The sequence below is a fragment of the Rosa rugosa genome, chromosome 6, assembly GCF_958449725.1.
Source record: "Rosa rugosa chromosome 6, drRosRugo1.1, whole genome shotgun sequence".
In the NCBI taxonomy this organism is placed as follows: Eukaryota; Viridiplantae; Streptophyta; class Magnoliopsida; order Rosales; family Rosaceae; genus Rosa; species Rosa rugosa.
In genome coordinates this window covers 642,097-668,782 of record NC_084825.1, presented here as the reverse complement: position 1 = coordinate 668,782, position 26,686 = coordinate 642,097, and the positions used below count along the sequence as shown (strand labels likewise).

The 26,686-nt window shown below is 38.1% G+C and overlaps 3 protein-coding genes across 3 annotated transcripts; 1 reads left to right on the top strand and 2 right to left on the bottom strand.

Moving 5' to 3' along the window:
- Positions 1-8,066: 8,066 nt before the first annotated feature.
- On the bottom strand, positions 8,067-11,145 carry LOC133718702 (protein N-terminal asparagine amidohydrolase). The gene is made up of 8 exons (XM_062145572.1): positions 10,820-11,145; positions 10,545-10,609; positions 10,367-10,466; positions 10,221-10,259; positions 9,925-10,116; positions 9,287-9,465; positions 8,958-9,077; positions 8,067-8,505 (listed from the first exon to the last, which is right to left on the bottom strand). The coding sequence occupies exons 1-8, from the start codon at positions 11,072-11,074 to the stop codon at positions 8,394-8,396; spliced, it is 1,062 nt and encodes a 353-aa protein (XP_062001556.1). The 5' UTR covers positions 11,075-11,145; the 3' UTR covers positions 8,067-8,393.
- Positions 11,146-11,541: 396 nt separating this feature from the next.
- LOC133714858 (uncharacterized) lies at positions 11,542-16,748 on the top strand. The gene is made up of 7 exons (XM_062141118.1): positions 11,542-11,924; positions 12,021-12,061; positions 12,144-12,189; positions 13,665-13,742; positions 14,509-14,622; positions 15,518-15,597; positions 16,437-16,748. The coding sequence occupies exons 1-7, from the start codon at positions 11,622-11,624 to the stop codon at positions 16,543-16,545; spliced, it is 771 nt and encodes a 256-aa protein (XP_061997102.1). The 5' UTR covers positions 11,542-11,621; the 3' UTR covers positions 16,546-16,748.
- A 687-nt stretch (positions 16,749-17,435) lies between these two features.
- On the bottom strand, positions 17,436-19,511 carry LOC133714857 (uncharacterized). The gene is made up of 2 exons (XM_062141117.1): positions 19,372-19,511; positions 17,436-19,090 (listed from the first exon to the last, which is right to left on the bottom strand). The coding sequence occupies exon 2, from the start codon at positions 19,051-19,053 to the stop codon at positions 17,746-17,748; it is 1,308 nt and encodes a 435-aa protein (XP_061997101.1). The 5' UTR covers positions 19,054-19,090; positions 19,372-19,511; the 3' UTR covers positions 17,436-17,745.
- Between the last annotated feature and the right edge of the window lie 7,175 nt (positions 19,512-26,686).

Genomic DNA, 26,686 nt, shown 5'->3' with positions numbered 1-26,686 from the left:
TTTTTGAAAAGCAAAAGCAACTTTTGGGAAAAGTCCAAAAGTACTTTAGGTGCTTTCAACACCTGTTGCTTCACATGTTCTCGTCTGTTTCTGAATTGTGGCCAAGGACAAAGGAGTCGTTGTCTGCCTGAGCCATTCTAGCAGTTGTTGCATTGTCTTCGACATATGTATCAACATACATCTTATAGTGGTTGTCTGTTTCAAGCCTTTCAACCCATTGTAAGCATGCCAGTGTCGAGTCTATCTCCTTTCTTGTGAGAGATAGGAAGAGGTTACTGCTGACTACGTCAGGATGATCGTAAGCAGTGATAATTGTTTTTTCTCCTACTGCTAGGAAGGTATTCTTTGTATCTTCTGAGATGATCTTTTTGATGTATTCCAGAGACATGGCCTTCATCCATGGGATGTTTGAGTTTGGCTGACCATTGTATCCAACACAGGCAGGCTGAAGATATCTTCTTTGAATAATTCTCACATAATGATATGGAGAAATGTACTCAACTTCACCATTGGTCTTCTGTATCCATTCTGGTGGAGTGGATCTGAACTTCAGTCGTAACATACAGTCATTTTTTCTGACATTTTTGACTGTGTTGACAATGATAGGGGATAGTCCCTTGAGATCATCATTTGTTTTGCTCCAGAGATTATGAACAAAACCATTTTCAACAAGCCAAAGCTTGTGTTCCTGAGGATATTCACTCTGAACATTGGCTAGGCATCTTCCAACATAAGGTCCAGCAATAATGAAGAGAGTTGGAGGAATACGGTCTTCAGAATTATGACTTCCTATCAGACAATGGAATTCATCCCAGTCTGATTCTTTTAGTGCTATGATAGGGACTCTAGCACTTTTTGGATCTTCGAGGAAGTGAATTTTTTCTTTTCTAACAGCACTCTGCTGTGTATGAGTTTCTTCAAACTGTGGTCTAGCATTTTCATATAGTTCCTCAGCTAGGGCAAAGAGAGCTGGGAACATCAGACCACTGCTTCTTTACTGAAAAGCAAATAGGAGATTATCTAGAATTGCTTTCTGGTGGTAAGCTAGTCTCCTGCCAGTTCTGAACACAGGAGCATCAAATGTTTGAAGTTTATAGTTAAAAACATTTATTACTCCAGTTGGAGTAGGTTTGCTTTTTGGCAAAGTAACAGCCGTCAACGGTCTTGATGAGCCTTTACCGTCTGCCGTTTGAGACGGGCTAGCCAATCCTTTACCCTGGGATTGATCAGTTGGAGCTAGTCCTTTTGGACCTAGCAGAAACCTTTTGAGGATTTTTTCTTTGGGTTCCTCAGCAGTTTCATGTTCTTTCCCAGTTCTTCTGCTTCTGGGATTGCGACCTTCATCGTCATCTTTGCGGCTAAACATTGCCAGTTCTCTGGTTAAGGCGTCTGGAAGATAGTTCTTGTTTCTTGCAATTAATTCAACAATATAATCATATTGGTCAAGAAACAATTGTCAATTGGCTAATCTTCCTCTATCAGCAGCTTTATCTAGTTTAAAATTTTTGAAGTTCTTTACTCTAGCACAATCGGTGCGGACAGTAAAGGGTTTTCCAAGAAAAGCTGGAGAATTTAAAATTATTTTTTTGACAGCCAAAATTTCTTTTTCCCCTGTGGGATAATTTAGTTTTGCAGGGCTGAACTTGCCACTACAAAATTTGCAGATCTTTTCAATGTTAGTTCCAGGTGTTTTTGCCAGAACAACACCGGACCAGTAATTATCACTCGCATCTGTCTGGAGGATAATTTCATCATTTTCCTCTGGTTGTTGTAGAGGAGGGAGATTTTTGCAGAGATTTTTTATCTGCTTCACAATTTTCTCATCATCTTCTGTGAAGTTCCATTTTCTTTTGGAACTAGTTTTAGAAGATAACGTGAGATTTTGGGAATGAAATCTCTCCCATAATTTATGACACCTAAGAATCTCTCTAGACTCTTAGCATCAGGAATCCTATCTGGGAATTTCCAGATCTTCTCAAGGATGTGAGGTTGGAGTTTTATTACTCCATTCTTGTTGTTTATTCCTAGGAAATCAACTTCATCGAGGATAAAGAAGATTTTCTTTTCTCCTAGGATAATTCCATGCTGAACTATCAGCTTTACAACCTCATGGAGGTGTTTCATGTGTTCTTCTCTGTTTTTGGAGAAGACAAGGATGTCATCAATATAGACAACACAGAACTCCGCAACATGTTTGAAGATGTTGTCCATTTTTCTTTAGAAGATTGAGGGAGCTTGTTTTAGACCAAAATGCATTACTAACCATTCGTAATGTCCTTGTGGTGTTCCAAATGCAGTGAGAGGAACACTCTCAAGATGCATCCTGACTTGCCAAAAACCCGACTTTACATCGAATTTTGAAAAGACTTTAGCTCTTCTGAGCTGGTTGATCAGTACTCTTACTTGAGCAATTTGATAACTGTCTTAGACAGTCTTCTTGTTGACGTCTCTGTAGTCAATCACCATTCTAGCTTTTCCTCTGAGGTTTTCTTCATGATTTCTCACGTAGAATGCTGGAGCATGATGAGGGCTAGTGGAAGGTTGAATTAATCTCTTGTTCAGGAGATCTTCAATATCTTTTCTGAATTCTTTTTGGTCTTCCTCTTTGTACTGAGGAATTGCTTTGACATGACAGATAGCATTCATGTCATGTAATCTTAAGTCACAGACCACTTGGTCTTTTTCCCAAAACTTCTAAGGGTCTACATCGATATTCTGTTAGAGTAGGTTCTTGATTTTCTCAAGAGTTGGAATTTTCTGGGATTCCAGCTTATTTTGGAAGTGCTTGAGGTTATGCTCATGAATGAAACTAGTTTCTTCATCTTCACTAATTTCTTCTTCTTCTTCTTCAGAGGATTCTTCAACAAGTAATTCTTCTTGTTGTTTGACTTGGAGTATGGGTTCAAATTTGGGTTTGTAGGGGGTAAGATCACCACTATTCTGTTGCGATCTCTGATATTGGGTAGTAAAGTTTGGACCTACAACACTTTTGGCTTGTGTAAGCCTGTCTGCCCAGAACACCCGTTCTCCTTTTCTGAAGCTTATCGCTTCTTCATCCTGGATGAATCTCTGTTGGAGAATAAAATCATTTCCCAACAAGAAATTTGATCCTTGGCCTTCAGATTGCCAAACATTATGGATGATAAATGTTCCTCCACCAATGGTGATATGAACATTTTTTGCTACTTTATTCATGGTGAGGTGACTTCCGTCAAAAGTAACACCAGTAGCTGTTCTTTTCTTATCTTCTTTCCAGAGTTCTTCTGGAATTGCAAATCTCTTTGCAACAGTAAATCCCGATCCATTATCTACAAAGGCATGTAGATGATACTTTTTGTGATCAGGGAATTTTAGTCCAATCTCTATGTAGTTGCTGTATCTACTAGTAGAGACGACCTTCGATTGTTGAAGCTCATTTTCCTGAGCTTGTTCTTTTGGTATGAATGGTTTGCATTCTTCCGGAATAATTTCTGGTGGTTCAACCAGTTCAATATTTTCATCGATTTTTTCTTCATCAATGATTTCTTCCTTTATTTTTGAGGAAGATGGTTCCATGATTTCTTGGAACAAAGCTTCTACCTTTTTCTCTTTTTGTTCAGAGAAATATTCTTCATATTCTTGTTCTGCCAATTGGCTGACAAGACCATTCTTGGTTTTTCTTCTTGCTTCAGCTATGAAGCATTCTTTGTGATAAATCTTTTTTGACTCTTCACAAAACATAGGGAGACCATCCCTTTCGTGATATAGGCAGTAGTCACAAAGGAATGTACCAGGGTTCACCTGATAAGAAGACATTAATGATTCTGTCTTACTTTCTTCCCAGTTTTTGATTTTCAAAACATTCATCTGTCTAGATTCGAAGTACTCTACTTCAGAATCTATATCAGAATCAGATGATTCTTCTTCTTCAGACCATGCAGAGTAAACTGACCTATCGTCTTCTTCATCATCAGAATAGGCTATTTCATAGACTTTCATATTAGCCGTTTCTACTACATGCTCGTATTCTTCAAAGAGAGCTTTAGTAGATTTTTTACCCTTTTCCGGGCATTCATTGACATAGTTCCCTTCAGCTTTACATAACCAACATCTGCAAGCTTTCTTGCTTGGTTGTTTATGGTTGACTTGGTGATTCTTCTTTTTCTTGAAGAATTTCTTTTAAGGATCTTCATCCTGTTGTTTCTTGAAATTGGAGCTTTTCTTGAATTTCCAATCTTTTCTCTTATTTCTCTTTCTGAATTTTTTCGAGTAATATTTTTCTTTTCTTTTTATGTGGAACTTGGATTCATGACATCCCAAGTTGGTTGGCATATCCAGTATTTCATAACAGAAATTTTCAACGCCTTTGAGTTGTTTCTTAGCCATCTTTGCTCTAAGATTGGCTTTGTATTGTTCTTTCAGTAGTTGCCTGATTCTGTCGGCAATTCCTCCAACTGAAAATCTTTCAATTGATTTTTCAGCTATGCTTTCTCTCACAGCTGTTCTCCATGGTTCAGGGAGTTTTCTATGCAACAGGTTGACTAGATCAGTATTCTCTAGTTCACCAATCGTACAGTAATATTATTGAAATTCATTCAAGTATTCTTCAAAATATTTCATGTCACAGATTTTGAGAGCATAGATATTTGATTTGGCCGTTTCTTTAGCATTTTCACTCAGATTTGAGAGATCTCCACATAGCTGATCATACAGGGGTACTGCAAAATCATATGGAGATTTCGAAGTTTGGATTTCTTCTAGCCATTCTTTTCCTCTGGCAGTTTCTTTGAAAGAGAAGTAATACTTCTTTGCTACTCCGGTTAGAGTAGTTTCAAAGTACATTTGAAGATCTGGTGCTTCGAACTTTCCAAGGGTGAGAGCAGAGGCCATCATCAGGCTGTCTACCCATTGGTCAAGAGTTTTTCTCTTGTCTAGAGCTTTGTCTAAATCTAGCCAGATACCATAATTTGAAATTGGTACTCTGGGTATCTTATCCTCTGGGATAAATCTTTGAGAATTTCTTTCTCCATTTTTCCCTGTAGGGGCTTTTTGAACAGGGAGTTTTAGTTTTCCCTTTTCTCGGATGATGAAAGTTTTGGAGCTGTCTCCTTCTTCCATTTCAATATCTTGGTAGGGAAGGAGTTTTCTTTCCTTTCCTGGTTTGAACTTTTTCATTTCTTCGATTAGTTTTTCTAATCACTCAGGATTTTCACAGGATTCTACTTCATCATAGAGATCATAAAGTTTTTGTGCTCTAAGCATATTTACTGGTCTGTTCAGATTAGCTTCTAATTCTTCTTCAGTGATTGGTTCTGTTGGTTCTTCAACAGAAAATTTGGTACCACTGCTACTAGCCTCTCTAGTGCTGTAGCTTCTTCTAAGAAGATTTTTGTTTATCCTGACATTTTCAGGACATACGTCACTTTTTCTGTGATCGTCGAATTTGAGACTGATATCTCCAGTCTTTCTACTTTCATAAATTGCCGCCTTGGCATTTTCTGCTGGTTTTTTCGGACCAGATAATTTCCATTCAATAGGAAAAGTTACTTCATTCCAAGTAACCTTATGAATCTGTTGTGAATGATTCTTCTGACTGGTGAGGAATCCAGTAGTAAGACCTGGGATATTTGATATCATTGTCTTAGGTTCTACTGTGGTACTCATCAGTTTATAGTATATTCTGTATACTATTGCGAGTTCTTGCATATCATTTTTCATAGATATGTCATCTGTCTTGACTCTCAGTCTAAGACAGTGAGCTGCATCTTTCAAGCTGGTTGAGAAATTTGGGAAACAGTTGAAATAAGCCACTTGATTGCATAGAGATGCTTCAAGTGTTCCCAACAGACTGGCTTGAAAATCTGTTAGTCTATTGTCTTGTAAGACACATAAGACTGAACAGTTTATACCTTCTCGAGCAAGTAATTTTATGCCAACTTGGACTGCTCCGATGTGCCTAATTGATATTTTTTTGTTATTGCTCTGGCAACTTCTTCAGGAGTGATTAGTAAGAGATCTGTTTCTCCTGTTGTGGAAAGGGTTGTGAATTCCAGTAATTTGAAATGATGGCTATCCATCAGATCAAACGTTCCCTTTTTGTAGATTTGTTTAAAATCTAGCTTTGGAATTGAGGCATTTTTTACCTCTTGCTCGATTTCGTTGAATTCGAATTCTTCAGCATTTAGGAGTTGTACTCCTTTCTTTTTCCCGAAGATGCTCATTATTTTGACATCTCGAGTTTCTTTCGGATTTTCATACCGAATACTAGTAGAACTAGTTGATGGATCTAGAAAAATCATGTTTGGAACAGGATTCTTTTCCGGTCCTTCTAATGGTTTAAACCCATTAGCTTTCTTTGTTTTTACTGTAGGCACTTTCTTGTCCTTCAGTATATTTTTCATAGAATCCAGCGTTTTTTGCTGTTCATTGATTTTTCTACTAACACTTCTTAGCTTTTCTTCTTTCGTTTTTGGAAGTTCTTTGATATAATCCAGTTTGTTTTCCAATTTTTCTAATTGGTAGAGTATATTAGGTAATTTTTCTAGATGAGTTTGACATCTAGATAATTCTTTCTGCAGGTTATGATATTTTTCATCAAATGTTTTTAATAGAGAATTCAGTTTCTCTATTATTAAATCAGACATTGTCCCCATTGAGGATTCCCCTACTGAGCTCTTTGCAAGCTCTGATACCAGTGATTTGCAGATCTAACCAATGCTCATGTAATCAAGAGGTTTTTGTTCCTCTTTAAGGATATATAAGAGATTTTCAATATCCTGCTCAATCTTATAGATACTGGTTTGTACTCTAAAGAAGATATCCCAGTAATCGGGAGTTTCTCTTTTAATTAAGACTCTATCTAAAGTCTTTCAATTTTCTCAATTTTTCTTTCTCTATCTTCAATTCTTTGCTAGTAATTTTACAAATAGCTTTCAACTCAAGTCGGTCAACGATCGATATTATGAATAGTAAATTTTACTGTTTACCTTTGAATATAGAGGATGAAGTTTATAATTGCAATATGAGAAAATAAACAAAATCTAAATGGGTCCACTACGCTTTTGTTAATAAGAGTAAGTAATAGTAGAGCTGCAGTAGATGAGAATTTGGTAAAGGAAGAGACAAAAAGTGTTCTACGTGTAAAACTTTGATTGGTGTTTAGGGAATCATGGGCAGCCCACGCTGACCAGGGCTAGTTAGCGAAGTTTTTTCCTTTACTAAACCAGTTTTATAAGGGTGTTTTATCGGTGTATTACTATTAGAGTTAAAACTTTTTTGTTCTAGACAAAATAATATCAAATTTTCAAAAGTGATCAAAGAGGTACCTAAATTTATAAAAATTGATCAATTTTTACCTCAATTCAATTTCCGTCACTCTCCGTTAAAATTAGTAGTATATACGACATTTCATTCAATTTATAGTTCAAAATGACCATATTATCCTCTCATTCATTCTCTCTCTCTTTTTCTGTTCTCCTTCCTCGTTCTCTTGCAATCTACAAATTGCATCTAGTCATCTACAACCTAACTACCCAAGCTTAATTCTTCTTTGCTTGTGATTGCCCGACTTTAGCTCAATCCTCTTCCTTTTGGATATTGTATCTATAACCCAAGTTTTTTTTTCTTGTTTATGTCAAAGCAGTTTGATCAATGGTCATTAAGCAATAGAACTGCGTGAAAATACAATGGTCCCACCGCCGACCTTTTCCTCCGCCGCGTCACCTATGGCACCACAGAATTGGAATCTGAAACTGAATCTGAATATGCAAAATCAAACTCAGAAATTGAAGTGATTTGTGGTCAGATAGGCCATCAACCATCTATAACCCAATCTTATTCTTCTATAGAACTAAAATAGTCCATTCAATTTCAATTCTACCATCTTCAAAATAAATAAGGTTGGGATGTTTCCTACATTCTGAAGAAACAAAGAAAAAGGGAGAGAGAGGTAGACAATAAAAGAAGAAGAGAATCAACAAAGTAGAATAAAAAAGAATTAAAAAACAGTTTTGTGTGAAAAATACTATAATAGCCCAATAAAACACCTCACATGCACCGCACGTGATCAATTTTAATAGAAAAAGTGATGAAAAATAAGCCGAGGTATCAAGTTGATTTATTTTTAAAAGTTTACATATCATTTTGATCACTTTTAAAAATTAAGTACCATTCGGTCCGGTGTAAAAGAATTTAGACACCATTGGTGATAAAAACTCGTTTTATAATTTTATTTGCACAATTGATAAATGGGCTTATTTGCCAGTTTTTTTTTTTTTTTTTGATAAGGGTCTTATTTGCCAGTTACGAGTAAAAGAATTTGTATTTCTGTCCGTATAGACCCAGATGAGGAATGGAACTTAATTAAGCAGCTGAAACTGAAATGGTTGTCAAGTTGAGCAACAAGCTTCAATGTATCAGCACCTTTTGGCTTTCCAGCCTCCCTCAGCAGTCCTCTGAAATACGCGTGGCTGCTCCATAGGAAAGGTTTCTCTCCAATCTGGATACTCAATCAAGTAGTCCCACACCCTGAAGAAAAAGAAGAAAAGACTTGAGTTGAATTGTATTTCTCCATTCAGTGTATGACTTCACTCCCAAGAGCACATGACAATATGGATTGATAACTACTCTCAATAAGCTTTCACGCTACCAACTACTTATATCTACAGACTACAGCAATATCTGTAACCAGCTACCATATCGCCACAAGCAGAAAACATAATGATCAAAATTTACTTGGAATATTTTATTGAACTGAAATGCATCTATAGCAAGCTACTTGTTGGAGAGTTCGTAGTCAACTCCTTAGTTCATTTATCTATTATTATTTTGTAGAAACAAACATCTCCTTTTTTTTTTTTTTGCTGGTGGTGCAAAACTATGTATGTGCTTGTTCTGCGTGACGTGTATATTTTTACTTGGATAAGAGAAGACTGAGAACTATAAAACAGTAAAGCAGCACCAATCTTGGGTGTACATACCTTCTAAGATTTTTCACAAAATCCGGTGCCTCAGCAGAGGGTGAAGTAGAACACATAAGGAGGATTTCCGAATCTGAATAATTTTGTAGGGACAACGCAATATGCAACTGATATAGGCTCCTACATTAATAAAAAAAGATAATAAAAGTATGAGTGTAATATGATTGAAGGACTACTGACTTGAGAGAAACTAAAAAAGATATTTACATGTCAAGGATGATGGCACATTAAAGCACAATGCAATACAGCTCCAAGAGCTTTTCAGAACAGAGGTACATTTTAGAGAAATTGAAGCTGAAGACATAAGTGATGAAGCAAGAACTCCTTACCAGCAGCATGGAGCTATTTTGAAAAGATCAGTTTGAGTTTCATATGTTTCCAATAACCTTCCTTTCCATCTGGAGTCCTCATAAGATGCAGAAACCCTAATTCTCCTGACAATTTCATCAGGACATCTTGAGGTTTTGTCAAAGCTGGCAGGAATAATAGATCCCGTGGAAGTGCTTACCTGGAAAGGAGCAAATAGTTGATAAAGATACATAGGGAATTTAAATATAACTTGACACACGCACACGCACAAGCACACGCACACGCGTGTATATATATGTATACATATATATTGGGATATTGAGAACATCAAGGATCACCGTAAGCAGTTGCCTGCACATTGAAGTCAAAAATAACCAATGCTGCACAACCCCAACTGAATATGAACTATACGAAAAATCTATGCACATATATACATGCAGACACAAATAGATTTGTTGATAAATGCAGGCGTATGCTAGATTGTGTCCAATTTTCTCAAGAATTGTAATAAACACTTTGCTGGTATATACACTCTAGCAATGATAGAAAAGGCCCTCTTTGCTTCATAAACCTAAATGATTCCTTTAAATTCAAATAATCTCAACTGAACATGAACTCTACAAGAAATTCATTAACAACTCATGGAACCGAAGCTTACCATGAACCCGTTAAAAATTGGGTATGCATTTCCCTCGGGATCCCTTCTGGTGTTATGCCGAAGAATGCATAGAGTTCGAATGTGAAATCTCTCCCGGCTCTTGCATAATGTTTCAACAATTTTGGCAGCTAAAGGAAAGGAATAACCATCCAACTTTGCCTGATTTCCTGATCTAGTATTACAGTTACCATGCTGCACACAAAGTTCAATACATTTCAGCTTCAACTATTCTGTCTCAGAGTCGAAAACTACATCGCTGGAAAATCAATGACAAAGTAGAGGATCCTGGGCCAAACATTAGGTGAAACATCTTCAAAACCACCAACTAGATGCACCTGCAGTTTTTAGACGTGCAAAATGTCTTAATCCATGCTACATGGTATAAGACCAACCAGAAAATATAATCATTGAAGCAAAGGCTATTTAAGAAATAGAGAAATACATCCAAGTCCACGTCCTTATTGTGTTGAACTAGTAGTGACACCATCTGGGAGAGACCCATATCCACAACTTTTGGAGAGTCTAAATGGGCAACCGACGTCCTGCAGACAAAATGAGAAAATCAGAAAGAAGTGTTTGAAATGGGTAAGATTTAAGCACATTATATCTCCGATACTTACATTCCAGTTTCCGGGTTACGGATGGCAAGACCCATACAGGTTGTTGCTTCATCAGTGCCAACAAACTTTCCATGCAGAAGATTGAGAAGAAATTTGTTATGTCAGTGAAGTGAAAAATAACAATACTCTTGTATCTAAATTCTGTAGTAAACAAGTTCAATTACCACAAAGTAGTAAGTTAAATGCAATGAGTCATATGGATAATAACAATTGAAAGAAAGATAAGGTTACTATTAAGAACTGCTGCAATATTTAAGATAAGGCTATAAACATACATCGACGTATGCAGGATCAACAGTTGCATATTCCCTTTGGAAGAGATAAACCCATCTGCTCTCTGGTTCTGATTCTTGGGGCACCGAGAACTTCCTCTCCGGGATGGCCTTGAATGTACTGGAGGCAGATTCCAAAAACGGGTGATCCAACAAAGCTTGGAGGGTGTCCCATCCCTGCTGATGAGAACAACTTTGTGGGTATTTATGAGGTAGAGGCGTAGAGCAGGGGAGTTCATGTGTGAGATGAGAATCCATGATTCAGTTTGTGATGTAATAATGTGACTACTGACTAGTATATATGCAAACTCAAATTGATCATACCGCAACGTACTGTTGTTGGCATACATGACCAAATATGAGGCAAGAGCAAAAGCTGTTTACTGGCACTAGCTAGTGTAAATTCCATAACAATTTCAAAGCCAAATATTGATTTGAAACAAACAAGGAATTGAGCTAGAGAGAGTGTACCTGAGGCTGAGGCGATGGAGATGATTCGGAAGGGAAAGGAAGTCCACCTACAAAGATCATGATGATTCCCACACAGTGAGAGAGAGATAGAGAGAGAGAGGGTCATCTCTCTGAGATAAATATTTGATGGAAACCAGCTCCGAGTCAACTCCGCTTGTTGGGCCCAACCCACGACTCATTTGTTTTTTTTTTTTTGGCCCAACCCACAAACCATTTATTTATATTTGATTATGGTGGGGCACTGGGCAGGGCAGAAAAGGGGGGTAAAGGGAAAGGGACAGCAAATTTCATTCCCCAAAATTCCCCCGCGCCAGTGAGCAAGCGAGCGACCAGCATGGCTATAGATCCCAACCACGCCACCGCCACCGCCACCGGCGCCGCCGCCACACGGCCGCTGAGACCCATAGCTCCCGCACCTCCTCCTGCTCATATGTACACGGTCCCTATTCGGGCCCAATCTTCACCTGGTGCACTTGTCTACCCATCTGCCCGCGCTCCCTACCCATCTCCCCTCAATTTTCATTCCCATCCTTATTCTCCTCATCTTCATGCTCCTCCTCCTCCTCCTCCTCCTCTTCCCTCGTACCAATCTCCTCTTCCGCCTCCAATTAAGCCCGACCTTCGCTTTCCTGGCCTCGTAATACTCTCTTCTTCTGCTTTATATATATTCTACATTATCATCTTCTTCTTGCCCGATTTATTCACTAAACTCATCTCTCTCTCTCTGTATCAGGTTGCTCCTCCGTCTTCAGTTCCCGACTCCAATGGCATCAGGTAATCTGCTGTTAATACCATTTGCTCCCACCCATTAAGGCTTTTTATTTTTACTGACCTAACTTGTCTTCTTCTTCTCAAGGGATAAAAGCAGAGATGACACTCTTTCTGTCATTCAAGATCGGAAAGTAAGGAAACCCACACTCTTGCTCTCTGATTTTACATTTCTTTTAAGTCATGATCTGGTTTTCACACTCGCAACTAAATTTGAATAGGCTATTCCAATGTTGATGTCCAAGCTGGGGTGGTCATTTGCACATTATATCTGTTCCCTTTTATTATCTTCATCTATTTTTCAACACTTACTGTCAGTTTACATTTCATTCTAGTAAGAGCAGCGGATGGCTGAAAGGGGAACATAATTAGTGCAAGAAATGACTTTATCTTCTGACATGTTTTTAAGTTGTTCGTTCAAAGCTTTCTTCTTATGAGTCGTCTGTGGAAATCATTGCAGATGAGAGAAGCTCTCTCTACTGTGGTTTATTTTCCTCAGATTTCTGTAAAAAGAACATACATACATTTTTGCTTTCTCCATACGTATTGTGGTTGTCCATCGTTGAGTTTGCTTGGTGAGTGTGAGTCACATACACTCACGTAAAACAAACTGTTTGTATTATATGACTAAACTTTATTTGTTAGGAGTGTGCTTTTTCTTTTTCTTTCCTTTGTAAAGGGTAGAAAATGCATCTAGTTCCCTTGCGTGAAGGTCTCGACCATCTTGAAATTTTGTCCCATGTTGTTGCTAGAATACAATCAGCATGAGTATTTTACTTTGTTATCCTTTTTACATATGTCAACGGGAAGAAACCTGTCCTTAGATATCTCTTGTTCTTCTGAATATCCTTAAATGACTAGCGGGAAAGGCAAAGCTCAGATATAGAATACCTGGAGAACTTCTCTAATTTTCTTCATTTTTTTTATTGTGGAAATACCTTACTTTCATTTATTAATGTCAGAAGAATTTTTTATTTTTTTTTAGTCCTCCTTACTTAAAGAATTTCTGGAGAATTCCTAGAATGGCAGTGTAGACTCGAGGTTGACTAGTGAGCTCAACAATATGCCGCCATTTGTTTGCAATTTTATGGTTCAGTGAGCCATTTGGAGAATCATAATATATGTGCTTGTGCATCTCCACACACTTTATGTATAGAAAAGAAAGTATTTTAGACAGAATCGTGTGGTGTTTATGATTCTCATTAATATTCCAGATGCAAATATGTAATAGTTCGCACATCAAAATCAGTGCCAGCTTGGCGTGAACTTTCAGTACATAGCTTTTGATTATATTAGAAACTACCACCCTCACCTGGTTTGTTAATTGGTCTCCTACGGACACTGTACTCCAATGCAATACCCATCAAACATATGCTTATCTTTCCCAATACATATAGTAACTATGGTGCATATTGATATACACAACAAACACATAAGAGATAAATTAAAAAATACATGTAATCATACCTGGTTTATATCTAGCTGAGATGAATCAGTTTGTCCTCCGTAGAAATATATTTGGATATTTTGCAGATAATAACAAGAATGGGAGCTGGGACTTGCCTTTGGTTCTTACTTTTTTGGTAATTACTTTGAATCATGTTTGTAGGTCAGGATAACAGATGGAGCTTCTCTATATGCGCTTTGTCGGTCATGGCTGAGGAACGGTTCTCCCGAAGAAAGTCAGGTTGGTGTAATGTTAATTGATAATTATTTTCTGTATGCATGTTCTATTCTATATATTGCCTTTCTGCTAGAAAATCTGACACTCTATGATCTCCCAGAGCCCAAAATTTGTGTTCAGTTTAACCTAAGTAGCACTTGGTAAAACTTAAATCACTAGTGCAACTTAAAATAGACCTTGCTAATGTTTCAAAATTACAAATACAAGTTCAAAAATACTAAGAAGACAATTTGGAAGTTTGAGGATAAAAATATTGTAGGAGGTCTAAATATTAATTTGGGAGGTCTAAACAGAACCACACTATTTGGATATCTATTCTATATCTCTTTCTTCCAACTTATGCTCGAAAGACTTCTGCCTCAACGCTTCAAGGCTTGCCCGCTTTACGCTTTCGCCTCTGGAGGTCATATGAAACAATTGTTTGTTATTCAAGCTTCCAGAAGTTAATATATTTTTACCACAAATGTAAAATGGATAACTACGCCTTCATAACAGATGTTTCAAATTGCAGAGGGTTGTGTGATATCAACTGAAAAGTTTACTGAAATCTCTAATGACATGTTTCAAAAGTCTTACTTTCCTTTCTTCTAGTTTTTGTTGTACTATATGGATTATTAATCTTCTTTGGGCTTTCACTTTGCATTCTGGACTTAGAAATGTGGTGACTGGCATCAACTTTCCTTTCGTTTTCATTTTCCATTCACCTCTTTCTCTATCTTTTTCAAGTCCTTTCCTCTTAATTCTCTGAGGATTTTGAATCTGTTGGCAGACACGATATGGTGATGCTACAAGGTCTCTTCCAAAGCCTTCACCCATACCTATGGCAAGTGTGACTCCGCCAAAGAAGGAAGAAGGCGATAAAAAAGAAGACATTGAAGACAAGGTTGGGTTTCTAATAACTTTCTTTTATTAAGTAGTTGTTTTTGAATTGATACGAAAAGGATAAAAAAAAAAAGGGGTATGAGATCAAGGTATGGAACTTAAAAGCTTTGCACGATTCCAGACTGTTTATATAGTTTAGCTGTTTAGGCCTATCAATTAGGAGATCTTAGGTTTCTCATTTATAAGGTTGTTTCCTTAGGTGTCCATTAATCAAAATACTTGAGCTAGTGTTACTAGACCAATAGCAAACTAAATGAGTTTTCAGTAAAAAAATAATAATAGAACTGTTTGCAATGGATTGCAAACTAGCAACATCCACATATGTTCTGTTACAGTACTTATGTCCCTGAAGCTTTAGAAGATATTAAGTGTATTAGAAGAGTTTAGGGTACTTATGTCTGATGATGATGATCTCTGGATGAATTTTGTATTCAAAATTTTTATTTACAGACTCACTGTTTCTTGGGACATTTGTCTTCCAGAACTGTTACAAGTTACAAGGTTCCGGAAAACTTTGCCAAGAACTTGTTCGACCTTGAAATGAAAAATCAGTGCTACAGATTTAATCGTTTAGATCAACCTTTTTTTCTTGTTTTTGGGAATTATATTTCTTTGGACATTAGTGATTTCAAACAGAGTATGGTGTGCTAAAGCTACATGACTCATGAAATTAAACCCACTGAGTTTACCTTTTACCCATAGAAGAGTTTTTACAATGGATATCTAGAATATATTTAACCCACTGAGTTTTATATCTAAAGGGCAATGAAATTAAAAGTTGGGGGTTCTATTACTTAGGAATCTGTTTTTTTCTCTACCAAATGATTCAATCTGTAGCACTGATGAAAAATCAATTAGATCTGTTGTGATATGAGTTTCCTTGTTGTTGCTTTTAGGATGAGGAATCCCTTGAACATGTATCACCAGAAGATCTGTTAAAAAGACATGTCAAACGTGCTAGAAAGGTTCGAGCACGGTAAGTTTCTCATACCATCTGGTTCCTACACAAGCAGACTTATGGCTGATTATTTGATATATTTTTTTTTTAGGCTTAAAGAAGTAATATACATACTTAAAAGTTCATAGCTTAATTGAAGTTGGTACTTTGATGATGTTTCTGGTTAGAAAGCATAAATGAATATCCACTCCTATGCAAGATTAAATTCTAACACCTGCACTTGGGCCATAGAACAATGAATGGGAGGGTCCTGCTGTTGATTGTAAAGACTCCTTTTGGGAAAAAAGGTGAAGGGGGGAGAGTTGTTTCTGTTTATATTGAATCTTGAGAAGAATTGACTTTCAGTTACTGCTAGACTGATTGAATTAGCTCATCCTAGGTGGCTACGTGAAGTGAAGAAAAATGGACTGTTAGTTTGTATAGGTTTTGTTTTTTTTTGGTTTTTTTGCCCACTTGCGTCTTTCTTTGGTGATGGAAAGTTTTCGGATGTGAGAGTAAATTGAAAATGCATGCTGCCTTAATCCACAAGTCAAGAAAGGCCTTAATCAACAATTTTAGAAAGGTATGACGCCTGTAAAGGGTATAATTTACAATGGGGTTCAAAACCTTTTGTTCTTCAGTGATAGTATTTTATGTTTTTCCGACTAATGAATCCTTTTTGTAACTTTGGATGTATGGAACATTACCGAATAAGGATATATTGTGTCCCATGTGAGCATATGATACCCTGTTATCACTTGTTGGTGTAAAGAAAAGTCATACTGTGCAATGCTTTGAAAAAAAAAAGGTTGGGATCTATTTCCACAGGTAATACACAATGTAAAATGTTGAACATCTATTTGGTATTTTACTTGCAGATTAAGAGAGGAACGTTTGCGGCGCATTGCAAGGTACAAGTCTAGGCTTGCTCTTCTCCTTCCTCCACTGGTAGAACAGTTCCGAAATGATCTAGCTGCTGGAAATTAGTGTGTGCAAGCTTTTGTAAGACATCATTAACATGTAGCTTCTTTGATGCACTTAAACACTAAGTAGGATTGTCTTTCGCTGTATAAATTTGTCTTCTTGTTTTGTTTGTTGCTCATTTATTTCACTCTGGTGTAACGTTAACAGTTGTGCCCTTAGACATTAAAAATGTTGTTATGTAAAGATTTTGGGAAAAGCTTGTGAACTGATCAGGTACAACATTGTGATAACTGCCTTGGAGTATAATTTCCAGATGACGAGTTTGATTTAAGGCATATTCCAGTCCCAAAGGAAGGACGTCAGTATGCGCATGCAACTCACTCAGCAAAACCCACGAAGTGGAATGTTTGATTCATACTGACCAAGAATACACACAAGTTACAAACAGGACTCATTAGTCAGACAACATAAAATACAGAGTCGAATATCAAACTAATGGACTAAACTAGTCTGCCCGGATACCAGCTGATATTATCAAATTTGTTACCTCATCACGTTTACCATCTTAAAACAACCGATGATTCTCTGAATAAATCCCATAAACAGAGAGCCATTTGTAAAATATTGGCAATCCTAGACTTCTTAGATACTACCATCAGCATGTCCGAAGTATCCTTGTTTCTTCTTCCAAATGATCTAGAGGGTTGGAAGACAATTTGTATATGCAGCACAAAATGATCTAACTTGTTCAAAATCATCCCTAAAAACATGGACAAGAAGCAAGTAACCTCAAGAAAATAGAGTGAAGTCGGTAAGCATACCAATTCGCCTAGCTTTTAACTTTGGACTTGTGATGATAAACAAAAAAACAAGTATCTGGTTAAAGAATAAATAGCTCACAATTTCAAAAAGCTTGCCACTCTATATACCGAGATTTAAAAGACACATACAAAGACATCAAAACTAGAAGATAAAGCTTTACCTATATGACCTGTTCTCTGGCATAAAGAAAGGCCCTAGTGCCATTACACAGCTTCAATTCTTGAAATGGAAAGAAGGAAGACATTACTCTGCCCTTATTAATAGCCCAGATATGCCATACTTGATCACATTGGAGTATCCTTTTTACAAAATGTATATGAAATTGCTTTTAACAGCAGTGAGAACTTCGTACATGGTTGGCAACTTGGCACACACAGCCATATGCAAACAGAAGGAACCTTGTATCATTTTGATCAAATTCTGCTGAGAAAGATCTTTGCTTCATCTCAACCTTCTCCTTCTGGGTTCAGATGAATGCTGATTATTATTCACACCAGAGCCTCTCTGAAAACTACTTCTTCTCCTCGAAGATGAAGATCGAAATGTTGAATCTATTTCTGAATTCACGGTCTGGTCTTCCAAGCCCGCACTAGCAGGAAAACTCCTTAAAAAGGAAGCAGCTGGAAGCACATCTGAATTGATTTCGGCAGCTGTATCAGACGTCAGGTTTTCTGGTTGTATAATTGTAGCAATATTTGAAGATGTAACTCCATTATCATTACTTGGAGATTGCTGGTGGTTTCTTCTCATGCGGGGATCATTACTATATGCCTCGAGATCCTCAACTAATCTTTCTGCAGTATTCAGTGCTGATGAAAGGGAAGAAACTGAAGCAGCTCTTTGCATCAATAATCTTGAAACTTGAAGTGAATCATGGTGCTGGGTGCTTGATGTTTCGGTGGCAGGTGATGGATACCGGCTGGTAAAGAAACTAGTTCTTTCAGCCATTGCATTGATATGAGAACCAAAAAAATCCTGTGTCTGTCTTCTCTCCCCCAATGCACCAACTAGTAGCTGAATCCTGTGTTCAATTACGGAAGATGGCCCTCGCCTAATGAGCTGCTGCCTCACACCCTCAATCCTGGCTGCACGGGGCCTAGGAGGGGCCTCGGAAACAAATTCCTTTGACTTTTGAGAACTGTTACCATCACCGTGCCCGTAAACTGGAATTATAGTTGCATCAGTCACTTCTCCTTTGCACACAGGGCATTCCTTTGCATTTGAATCAGCATAAGACAACTGATAGAAGCATGGCCAACAAAACAAATGACCGCAGCATGTCAATATAGGATCTGTTGCCATGTCCAAGCATATATTACAGTCGAAGAAGCTCCCAATACGAGGCTCCACCCTCTTAGGATTTGTATCCATCGCGAGTGCCTTGGCTATCAAATGGGTACTCTCAGTTGTGTTGGTTTTCCCAGTCTCTATTGTTGTCTCTCTTTCTCTCGCAGCATTGGCAAGAGCATCAACATCCCGACTGTGAATGTGTTGTTCATTTGGCGTATCAGCAGGCGGAGTGATATTCACAACCTGAGGGGAAACAAGAGCTTGCCTCCACCTCTGACGCTGCCTAGCGGTGACTGCTTCGAGCTGTCTGATACGCTCTTCAATGCGTCCTTGGGCGGTTTCTAGCTCATTCAGTATGGAGTGTAAGCCAGTGACCGAATCATGAGGTTGCTCTACAGGTTGTTGGTTTAAATCCAAAATCATCACTGGTTCCGTCATCATATTATTACTATTCTCCATTGCAGGACTTGCCCTACCAATCCACTCTATCAAATCCCTGCCAAGCAATCAAAAACAGTGTCTTTGATTTTAGATTTCAGTACTAGCTAGTACAACAATAAATTCACAATTGTATTTCTATTCTCACCCCCCTCCCCCAAGAAAAAAAGAAAAGAAAAAAGAAATCTTGATGCTTTTGTGTTAAACCCATTAATTGAAGAAACATTATAAGAATGCGAAAGTTGAGGCAAACAAGAATCAAGAAAGGTGGAAATTAGAATATCCAAGTTAAACAGAGCGATTAAACAAAGGAAGAAGAAGAAGAGAGAATTGAATAACCTGGCATGGCATAAGAAAAGAAAGATGATGGTTTCTCAGATCGGCCCACTCCAGGTCAGGTCAGGTGGTTTCTTCTTCTAAATTGTCTCTGTTAATGTCATGAGAGAGGCGCCAAGGGCAGATAAAGCGACTGGGAATATACTCTCGGAGCCAAAGCTACTTCTACGACGTCGTATTCTTCTGCCATCCGCATCACCCGCCAGGCTAAAGACCCAACTCCAATTGGGCCGGGGGTCCAATCTATATAAGCCCGCAGCTTTATGGCCCGGCTTGCTGACCTATGTTTTTTTCTTTTATTTTTTACTCTACAAAGTTTCAGTTTTTTTTTTTTTTTTTTATGGTAATAATAGGTCAGCCCTTTCATTAATATTCAGCAAGCAGTACAAAAACGAAACACCCCTATGGGGTCGACAGAAAGAATCGTTCCTTAGAATCTCATGAACCCTTTTCTAGCAGAATAAAATCCCAGAAATCCCTAGTACACCCACCTTTTGGTAAATTCACGCACTTTTATTCTAACAAAAACCTAGAAGCCTCGAAGCTTACATAAAATGGTTCCAACTAAGGCACTGATTTTTGCGACCCAAACAAAAATTAAACGGCACTATGGGCCATAGAGACCCACAACATCCAATCCCCTAGCAAGAGGTAATCCAACTCCAATCCCTAACAGACAGAGTCCAAGCCGGAAGTTGTAGGACCCAACCCACCCACTGCCAGCCATACCACAAACCCTCCAAACAGCCCCAGGCCCAGCTGGCCCAATAGGGCGAAATTGCTAAGAGCACCCCACAGGATCCACCCCACTGGACCTGCACACCGCCGCCGCCAACCAGCAAGCCGCGACCACCAAAGACTTGGTAGGGCCCGTCGTTGCACCAAGCATCCTCACCATCAAAGGTAAGCATCTCCGATGCGCAGAGACGCACCATTATCCCCACCGACGATCTACCCGGGTAGGAGAGAAGCAGATCCTCCCTCAGCTCCGGAATCCCCGGTGCAAATTGACAGCCACTCTTACCTTCGTACTCACCGTCGGTATACCGATCAGCACCACCAGCAAAAGCAATAGTCCATGCGTCCGAGCAAACCCGCGCTCTGTCACCGTCCGGGAGATCAAGATCGCCTGCACGCCAGAGAACATCTTCCCCTGGACTCGATCGGAATCGACCTTTCCGATCCGATCTTGACCAAACCAAGACCGGATCGCTGCTCAGTTGCCATATAGATGCCAACTCCCTCCCGGAGGCCGCATCATTCATGTCACCGTCGAGCTTGGGTGCAGAAACAACAACGCCTGCAACCCCTGAACTCAACAACGCCTCAGTGTCCCACAACGCAGTGAAGAACAGAACAAGCAGACCAAAGTCTACCAGCACCGCCATTGACAAGCAACAGCAAGAAAGCGAGAACCCGCCACCTAGAGGAGAAGGATTCCGAAACCCTAGCAGAGCGCTAGATCAATTGAATTATAAAGACTTGTTCCTACAAAGTTTCAGTTTTGATATATCTACTACTATAAATTGAGGCACTTCTGGTGTCAAAGGCTTCACCAAAACTTGAATATTTTTTTGACCCAAAGCACCAAAATGTGCAAAAATTATCCAACTTACCCCAACAACAGATTTTTGTTTCCACTTACCCATTTTAACATAAAATGACCATTTTTCCCTCAATCCAATTAAAATATTACAAGCATGCCACTGTGTCCTCTCTCTCTCTCTCGGTCCTTGTTCACGCTGGTGTCAATGCTGCATCAGATCTCGTCGGCGCTAAGTCGCCGGGGCTGGGTCGATTTTTTTTTTTGGTTCTTCTTGTTGTACGCCAATTGAGATCTCTAGGGGTTTAGGTTTTGCTCCAAAAAAGTCGGAGTCAAAACTTGGGTTTCTTCGTGCAGTGTTTTTCCTCGTCCGGCGGCGCCCCAGCGCCGATGAAGGCTCTGCCTAGTCGGAGTATGGTGGCTGCAGCCGGGCGGGGATGTAGTTGCTTTGGGCGTGGTGTCGTGCGATATCTCTTTGGCTTCCACACGGTGACGACGGCGGTTCTTGGAGCACAATGGTGGACGGGGAGACAAGGATTCAAAGGCTGGGCTTCTTTGATTTTGATGCGTGGCGGCTATGGCTGGTGGAGCGGTGATCAGTGTCGATGGTTAGTTGACCATGGATGGGGACAGTGGTATGTTGGTGGTAGTCAGGCCCTATGGCAAAGGGTTGATGGCTGGGTGAGTGGAGGGGGGTGGTGGCCTGGAGATGAGAAGATCAGCTGGGCAATTCTTGGTTTTCTGATGATTGCTCTTAGGATGGTGTCGGAGCTTTGGGGAAAGGAAGGAGAGGGCTGCGGCTGGTTCTTTTTCTTTATTAGGGTTTTAGGTTTTGTTAGGGTTTTTTGGTTAGGGTTAATAAGTCCCCACTCTCTTGAGCTGGGGTTGGTTTATTTTGTGGTGCCATAGTTATGGTGTCATACCCGGGGACGATTAGGTTTATGGTCGGTTTATTCTTGGTGTCAATATGCTGACATGCGATCCTTGCACGTGGTCTTGGCTTTTTTGAGACACGGTGTCGAAGAGGACGTAGTCTCTTATGCTGTTGATTACAGGAGTTTACTGAGAAACTCGGGTAAATTTAGTCTAAGTAGCCTTGGAAATTGGCGTATTGCGGTTATAGTTGAGCCCCTATCGGCTCATGGTACCTGTAACTGTCTTCTCTTGGGGTTTTGGTCTATGTCCCCCTCAATTGTATGGTTTTGGTGATTGAATGAAAGTTCTTTTTCTCTCTCAAAAAAAAAAAAAAAAAAAGGCTTCACCAAAATTTGAATTGTCATATATTCTTTTTAAATAAAATAAACTTAATTTGCATAAAAAGCATCCAATTATTCAAAAGAAAAGAAAAAAAACATTTAAAATGTCATGATGGTAAAATACAAAAATCAAATAAAAGATAATTAGAAAAGAAAAGTAGAGTGGGTGACAAACACATTTTCAATCCAAAAATTGCTCCAGATAGTTTTCTAACTTTGATTCTCTTTGGTTGCTAAAATTTGAGACCATAACACATCAAGTTTCTAGTTATTATTTCAGGCATTCGCACAAGTATGACTCTAGTTTGAAAGAAAAGTAACTCCAATATCCATAATGAATGATCTATATTTTTTCTAGCTTAACCTAAAAGCAGAGAGAATTGGATTAGAGTGTAGCTCCTCATCATGCCATTCTCAACACCCACCAGTCAAACATGGTATGTGAAGTCTCAGCTCGTCTTGCAGCTTCGCTTGCTATCTCCAAGAAGGGGAAAACATCCTTTGAAAACCAGCACACTCTCTTGAAGCCGCAGTTGATCACGGTGGTGAATCTGTTCAGAGTCGTCTGGGTGCCAAAGCTTGATCTTGGGATTCAGCGGCGGCTTCACAAGACTCTGCCACAATCGCAGCCTTCAAAAGAGGGTGCTGATTTTCTAAGTCGGCGGCGGAGGTATTTCGGGCTTTCGGTGATTGTTTTTTTGAAGTAGTCTTTCGGGCCAGACTCTAGGAGGACCCAGTGATGGTGGAGGAGCGCTGGAGGCCGGCAGAACGGTGATTGGCTGGGTTGCCTTCCGGGAAGGCTAGTCTTGTCCGGCTGGTGTGAAGAAGATGGATCTCGGCAGTGGGCTTGGGCCTCTGCCTTGCTGGGTTGTGATTGCAGCCTAGTGACCTGGGACTTGTTTTGGCCCAACTCTCCTCTTTCCTTTTCACTTGGTTTGGGCTGGACTGGGCTTTTGGGGAGGTAGTCAGTCTCTTGTCTAGCCTTACTTCTGTCTTTTGGATGTTACCGTGTGACTGTGTTTATTTGTTGCGACGTACACCATTTGGGTCTTAGGCTTCAAGATGCTCAAGACAGTGGTTCCATCCTCAGATAGGGTAGGATTAGGGAAGTTTTATTTTTTTGCTTTTCTTTTCTGCAGTTCCTTTAGGTTTTAGTTTTGTTGGTTACTAATAATTTGGCTGCTTTGGGCAGTTTGGTTAGGAGATTTTGGCTGCTTGCGCAGTCTGTATTGTGCTTGTACTTGTACTATGAGTGGTTTCTTAAAACCCTCTAGCTTGACGCTATGACGTCGTAATATATTGGAACCTGATTCCATTTCCCTAAAAAAAAAAAATGTTACCAGCAACAATCACAATAAACCATTCTTATTCCTAAACAAACTATGACTTCGTTCAAAATTCTTTAAACAGCTCAAAAGGGCAGCTCTACCACAACTTTACAATCTCATCCTTCAAGTATGGCAAATGAAGCATAGAACCGGATTCACTACATTGGCTATTCTATAAGACCATATAGAGCCCTATGGGTGATGGTAAACCATTGGAAATTCTAAAGCACCAATCTCTTTGGGTAATCAAGTTCGACCTTTACTAAAGGCTATTAGATTCATTTAAACAGAGAATAACAACATCTCCTATATATTTTCAGGTATAAATAAACGACAATCTTCAATCAAAAATAAACCCCTGTTCTTATTTCTAATGAACTCCTCATATTTTCTTTTCATTTCTCAGCAAGGAAAATAAAACACAAATCCAAAAAAAAAATAGATGGGGAAATTAGTTTTAGTTAAATAAATATTTAAATAAACACAGTACTACAAAAGCAGATCCGTAAAATTGTTACACCGTGAAATGCCATAGTTCGAGACATAAATGATTATGCTATTAATCTATTGCCATGTAACAAAACAACTTATTTAAGTGCTGATAGTATCTTATTGAATTTCGGAAATAATGAAAATTCGAATCTTTTATATCCAATAGAATTTTTGAATAAGCTTGACTTTAATGGATTACCATCACATGAATTAATTTTAAAAATTAGAATGCCTATCATGCTACTAAGAAATTTAAATCAAATGTCTGGTTTATGCAATAGTACGAGATTAATAATAACAAAATTATTTGATCGACTAATAGAAGCAAATATTTTAACAGGAAACAATATAGGTCAAAAAGTTTTTATACCTAGAATTGTTCTTACTACATCTGAAAACAAATGGCCATTTATTTTTAAAAGACGACAATTTTCTGATAAGACCATGATATGCTATGACTATCAATAAAAGTCAAGGTCAATCGCTAAATCAAATTGGCATATATTTATCAGAACCTATTTTTACACATGTACAATTATATGTAGCGCTCTCAAGAGTTACATCAAGAAATGGGTTAAAAATTTTAATAAACAATAACAACAATATATCAAATAAGGATTAAATACTTGTTACTCCTCAAACTTTTCCCTGAATTACAGTTTAGTCCCTCGCCTTTCAAATTAAACTGGATAGTCCTTATTCTTTCTAATTCTCACACAACAGGTCTAAAATGACTATTCTACCCCCAAGATTTTTATTTTTATTTTTTTCTCTCTCTTTTTCTAATTTTTCTCTTTTTTTATTTATTTTTTCTGCTTTTCTCTCTCTCTTCTCCTTCTTTCTTCGTTCTTCGTTCTTCTCTGCTATTTTTTTTTCCCCTTCTTACTCTACTCCATATTCCAATTTAATTTAATCTAGAGCCAATCCTCCCCACAAAATTCCTCCACCTCTCCAAATTCACACTCCCAAATCCAAGAGTAACCCCATACCGAAATTCACCTCCAGCCCCCTCCCCCTTTCTTTTCTCTTCTCCTCGGACCGGACCCAAATTCCGGCGAAATCACCTCAGTTGGACTCGTCGCCGGCCATCGAAGCTTCCTCTCTTCCTCCTCCTCCATCTCTGGTAAGGATTTTAGGTGATTAGGCTTGGATTGAAGCCAATCGAAGAGGAGGAGAGAAAAACCGAAAATTTTCGATTTCTTAGTTGGGTTTTTGGTTTCCGGTGATTTTTCGGCTGGAAACCTTGGTGAATCTTGTTGTTGGAAGAACACTGATCTTGTGGGTATGCTTATTGCAGCTTGAATCGACCGGTAGAGGAGAAATTCGAAGGTGAACAGTAGCTCGCCGGAAATCCTTTTACTTGGGCTGCTTTCCAGCCTTTTTGTTTGGAATTGGACATTCTTGCAGGTATGAAAGTTGTTGGGCTCGTGGAAGAGCAGAGAAGAACGAAGAAAAAAACTAAACTAGTTGGGCTCGTGAAAAAAAAAATAGCAGAGAAGAACGAAGAAAGAAGGAGAAAAGAGAGAGAGAGAGAGAGAGAGAGAAAAGCAGAAAAAATAAATAAAAAAGAGAGAAAAATTAGAAAAAGAGAGAGAAAAAAATAAAAAAAGGATATTGGGGGTAGAATAGTCATTTTAGACCTGTTTTGGACCTGTTGTGTGAGAATTAGAAAGAATAAGGACTATCGAGTTTAATTTGAAAGGCGAGGGACTAAACTGTTTTTCAGGGAAAAGTTTGAGGAGTAACAAGTATTTAATCCATCAAATAAATACACTAAAAATATTGTTTACAAAGATGTGTTACAAAATTTATAAATAGAACCAAGACATTACTAATTATCTACGTTACCTTAAATTATACCAAACAAAAGTTTGATATATTTTAATTGTTAAAACATAAATAGAACCAAAACAAAATTTATAAATAGAACCAAGACATTATTAATTATCTTTGAGAAATTTTAAATACACACCCTAATCACTTAATACACATCCCTATTATTTTATATTTCAAATTAGATTTTGTAGGTAGGTTAAATGACAAAAACAGACATCTATGCATTCTAAAAGAAAAAAAATAGTCATATTTTCCTTATATTATTCTATTTAAATATTTATGTATAAATAGTTAGATAAACACAAAAAAATTCTATACATGGCCTTCCAATTTAATACAAGAATAAAGTTAGACACTATCTAATTTAATTTTTCCTTAAATAAATTGTAATTAAATGAGGTTAGAAACCATAATATTTAGAATTTCAAAACCAATGACATTAAATATTTTTAAAACATATCACTTTACTCCCATTTTTTAGTTAATTTCCTTTTTTGTTCTAAGAGTTAAATCTATATGACACATGTTCAGAATATGAATACACACAAAAACTGGGTAAAATTTTGCTCTCATAGAATCACTTGATTTAATCAAAGGTGCGGCTATTGCCACCTTATCATTTTCTTTGTTCATCCTACAAACATTTGAATTATTAAAAGACTATATTACCCAAGTGCAAAATGATTGATAAGTACACTAATTTTCTAAAATTCAAATATGTGACAAAAATAAATATATAAGTAATTAATTAAATACAAATACTACTTAGCTTCTCATTGGATAACATTAATCTTTATCTTCTCCACCCCAAATTTGAATTTATTACTATCTTTTTGTTGTCTCTTCATCGTTAATTTGTTATT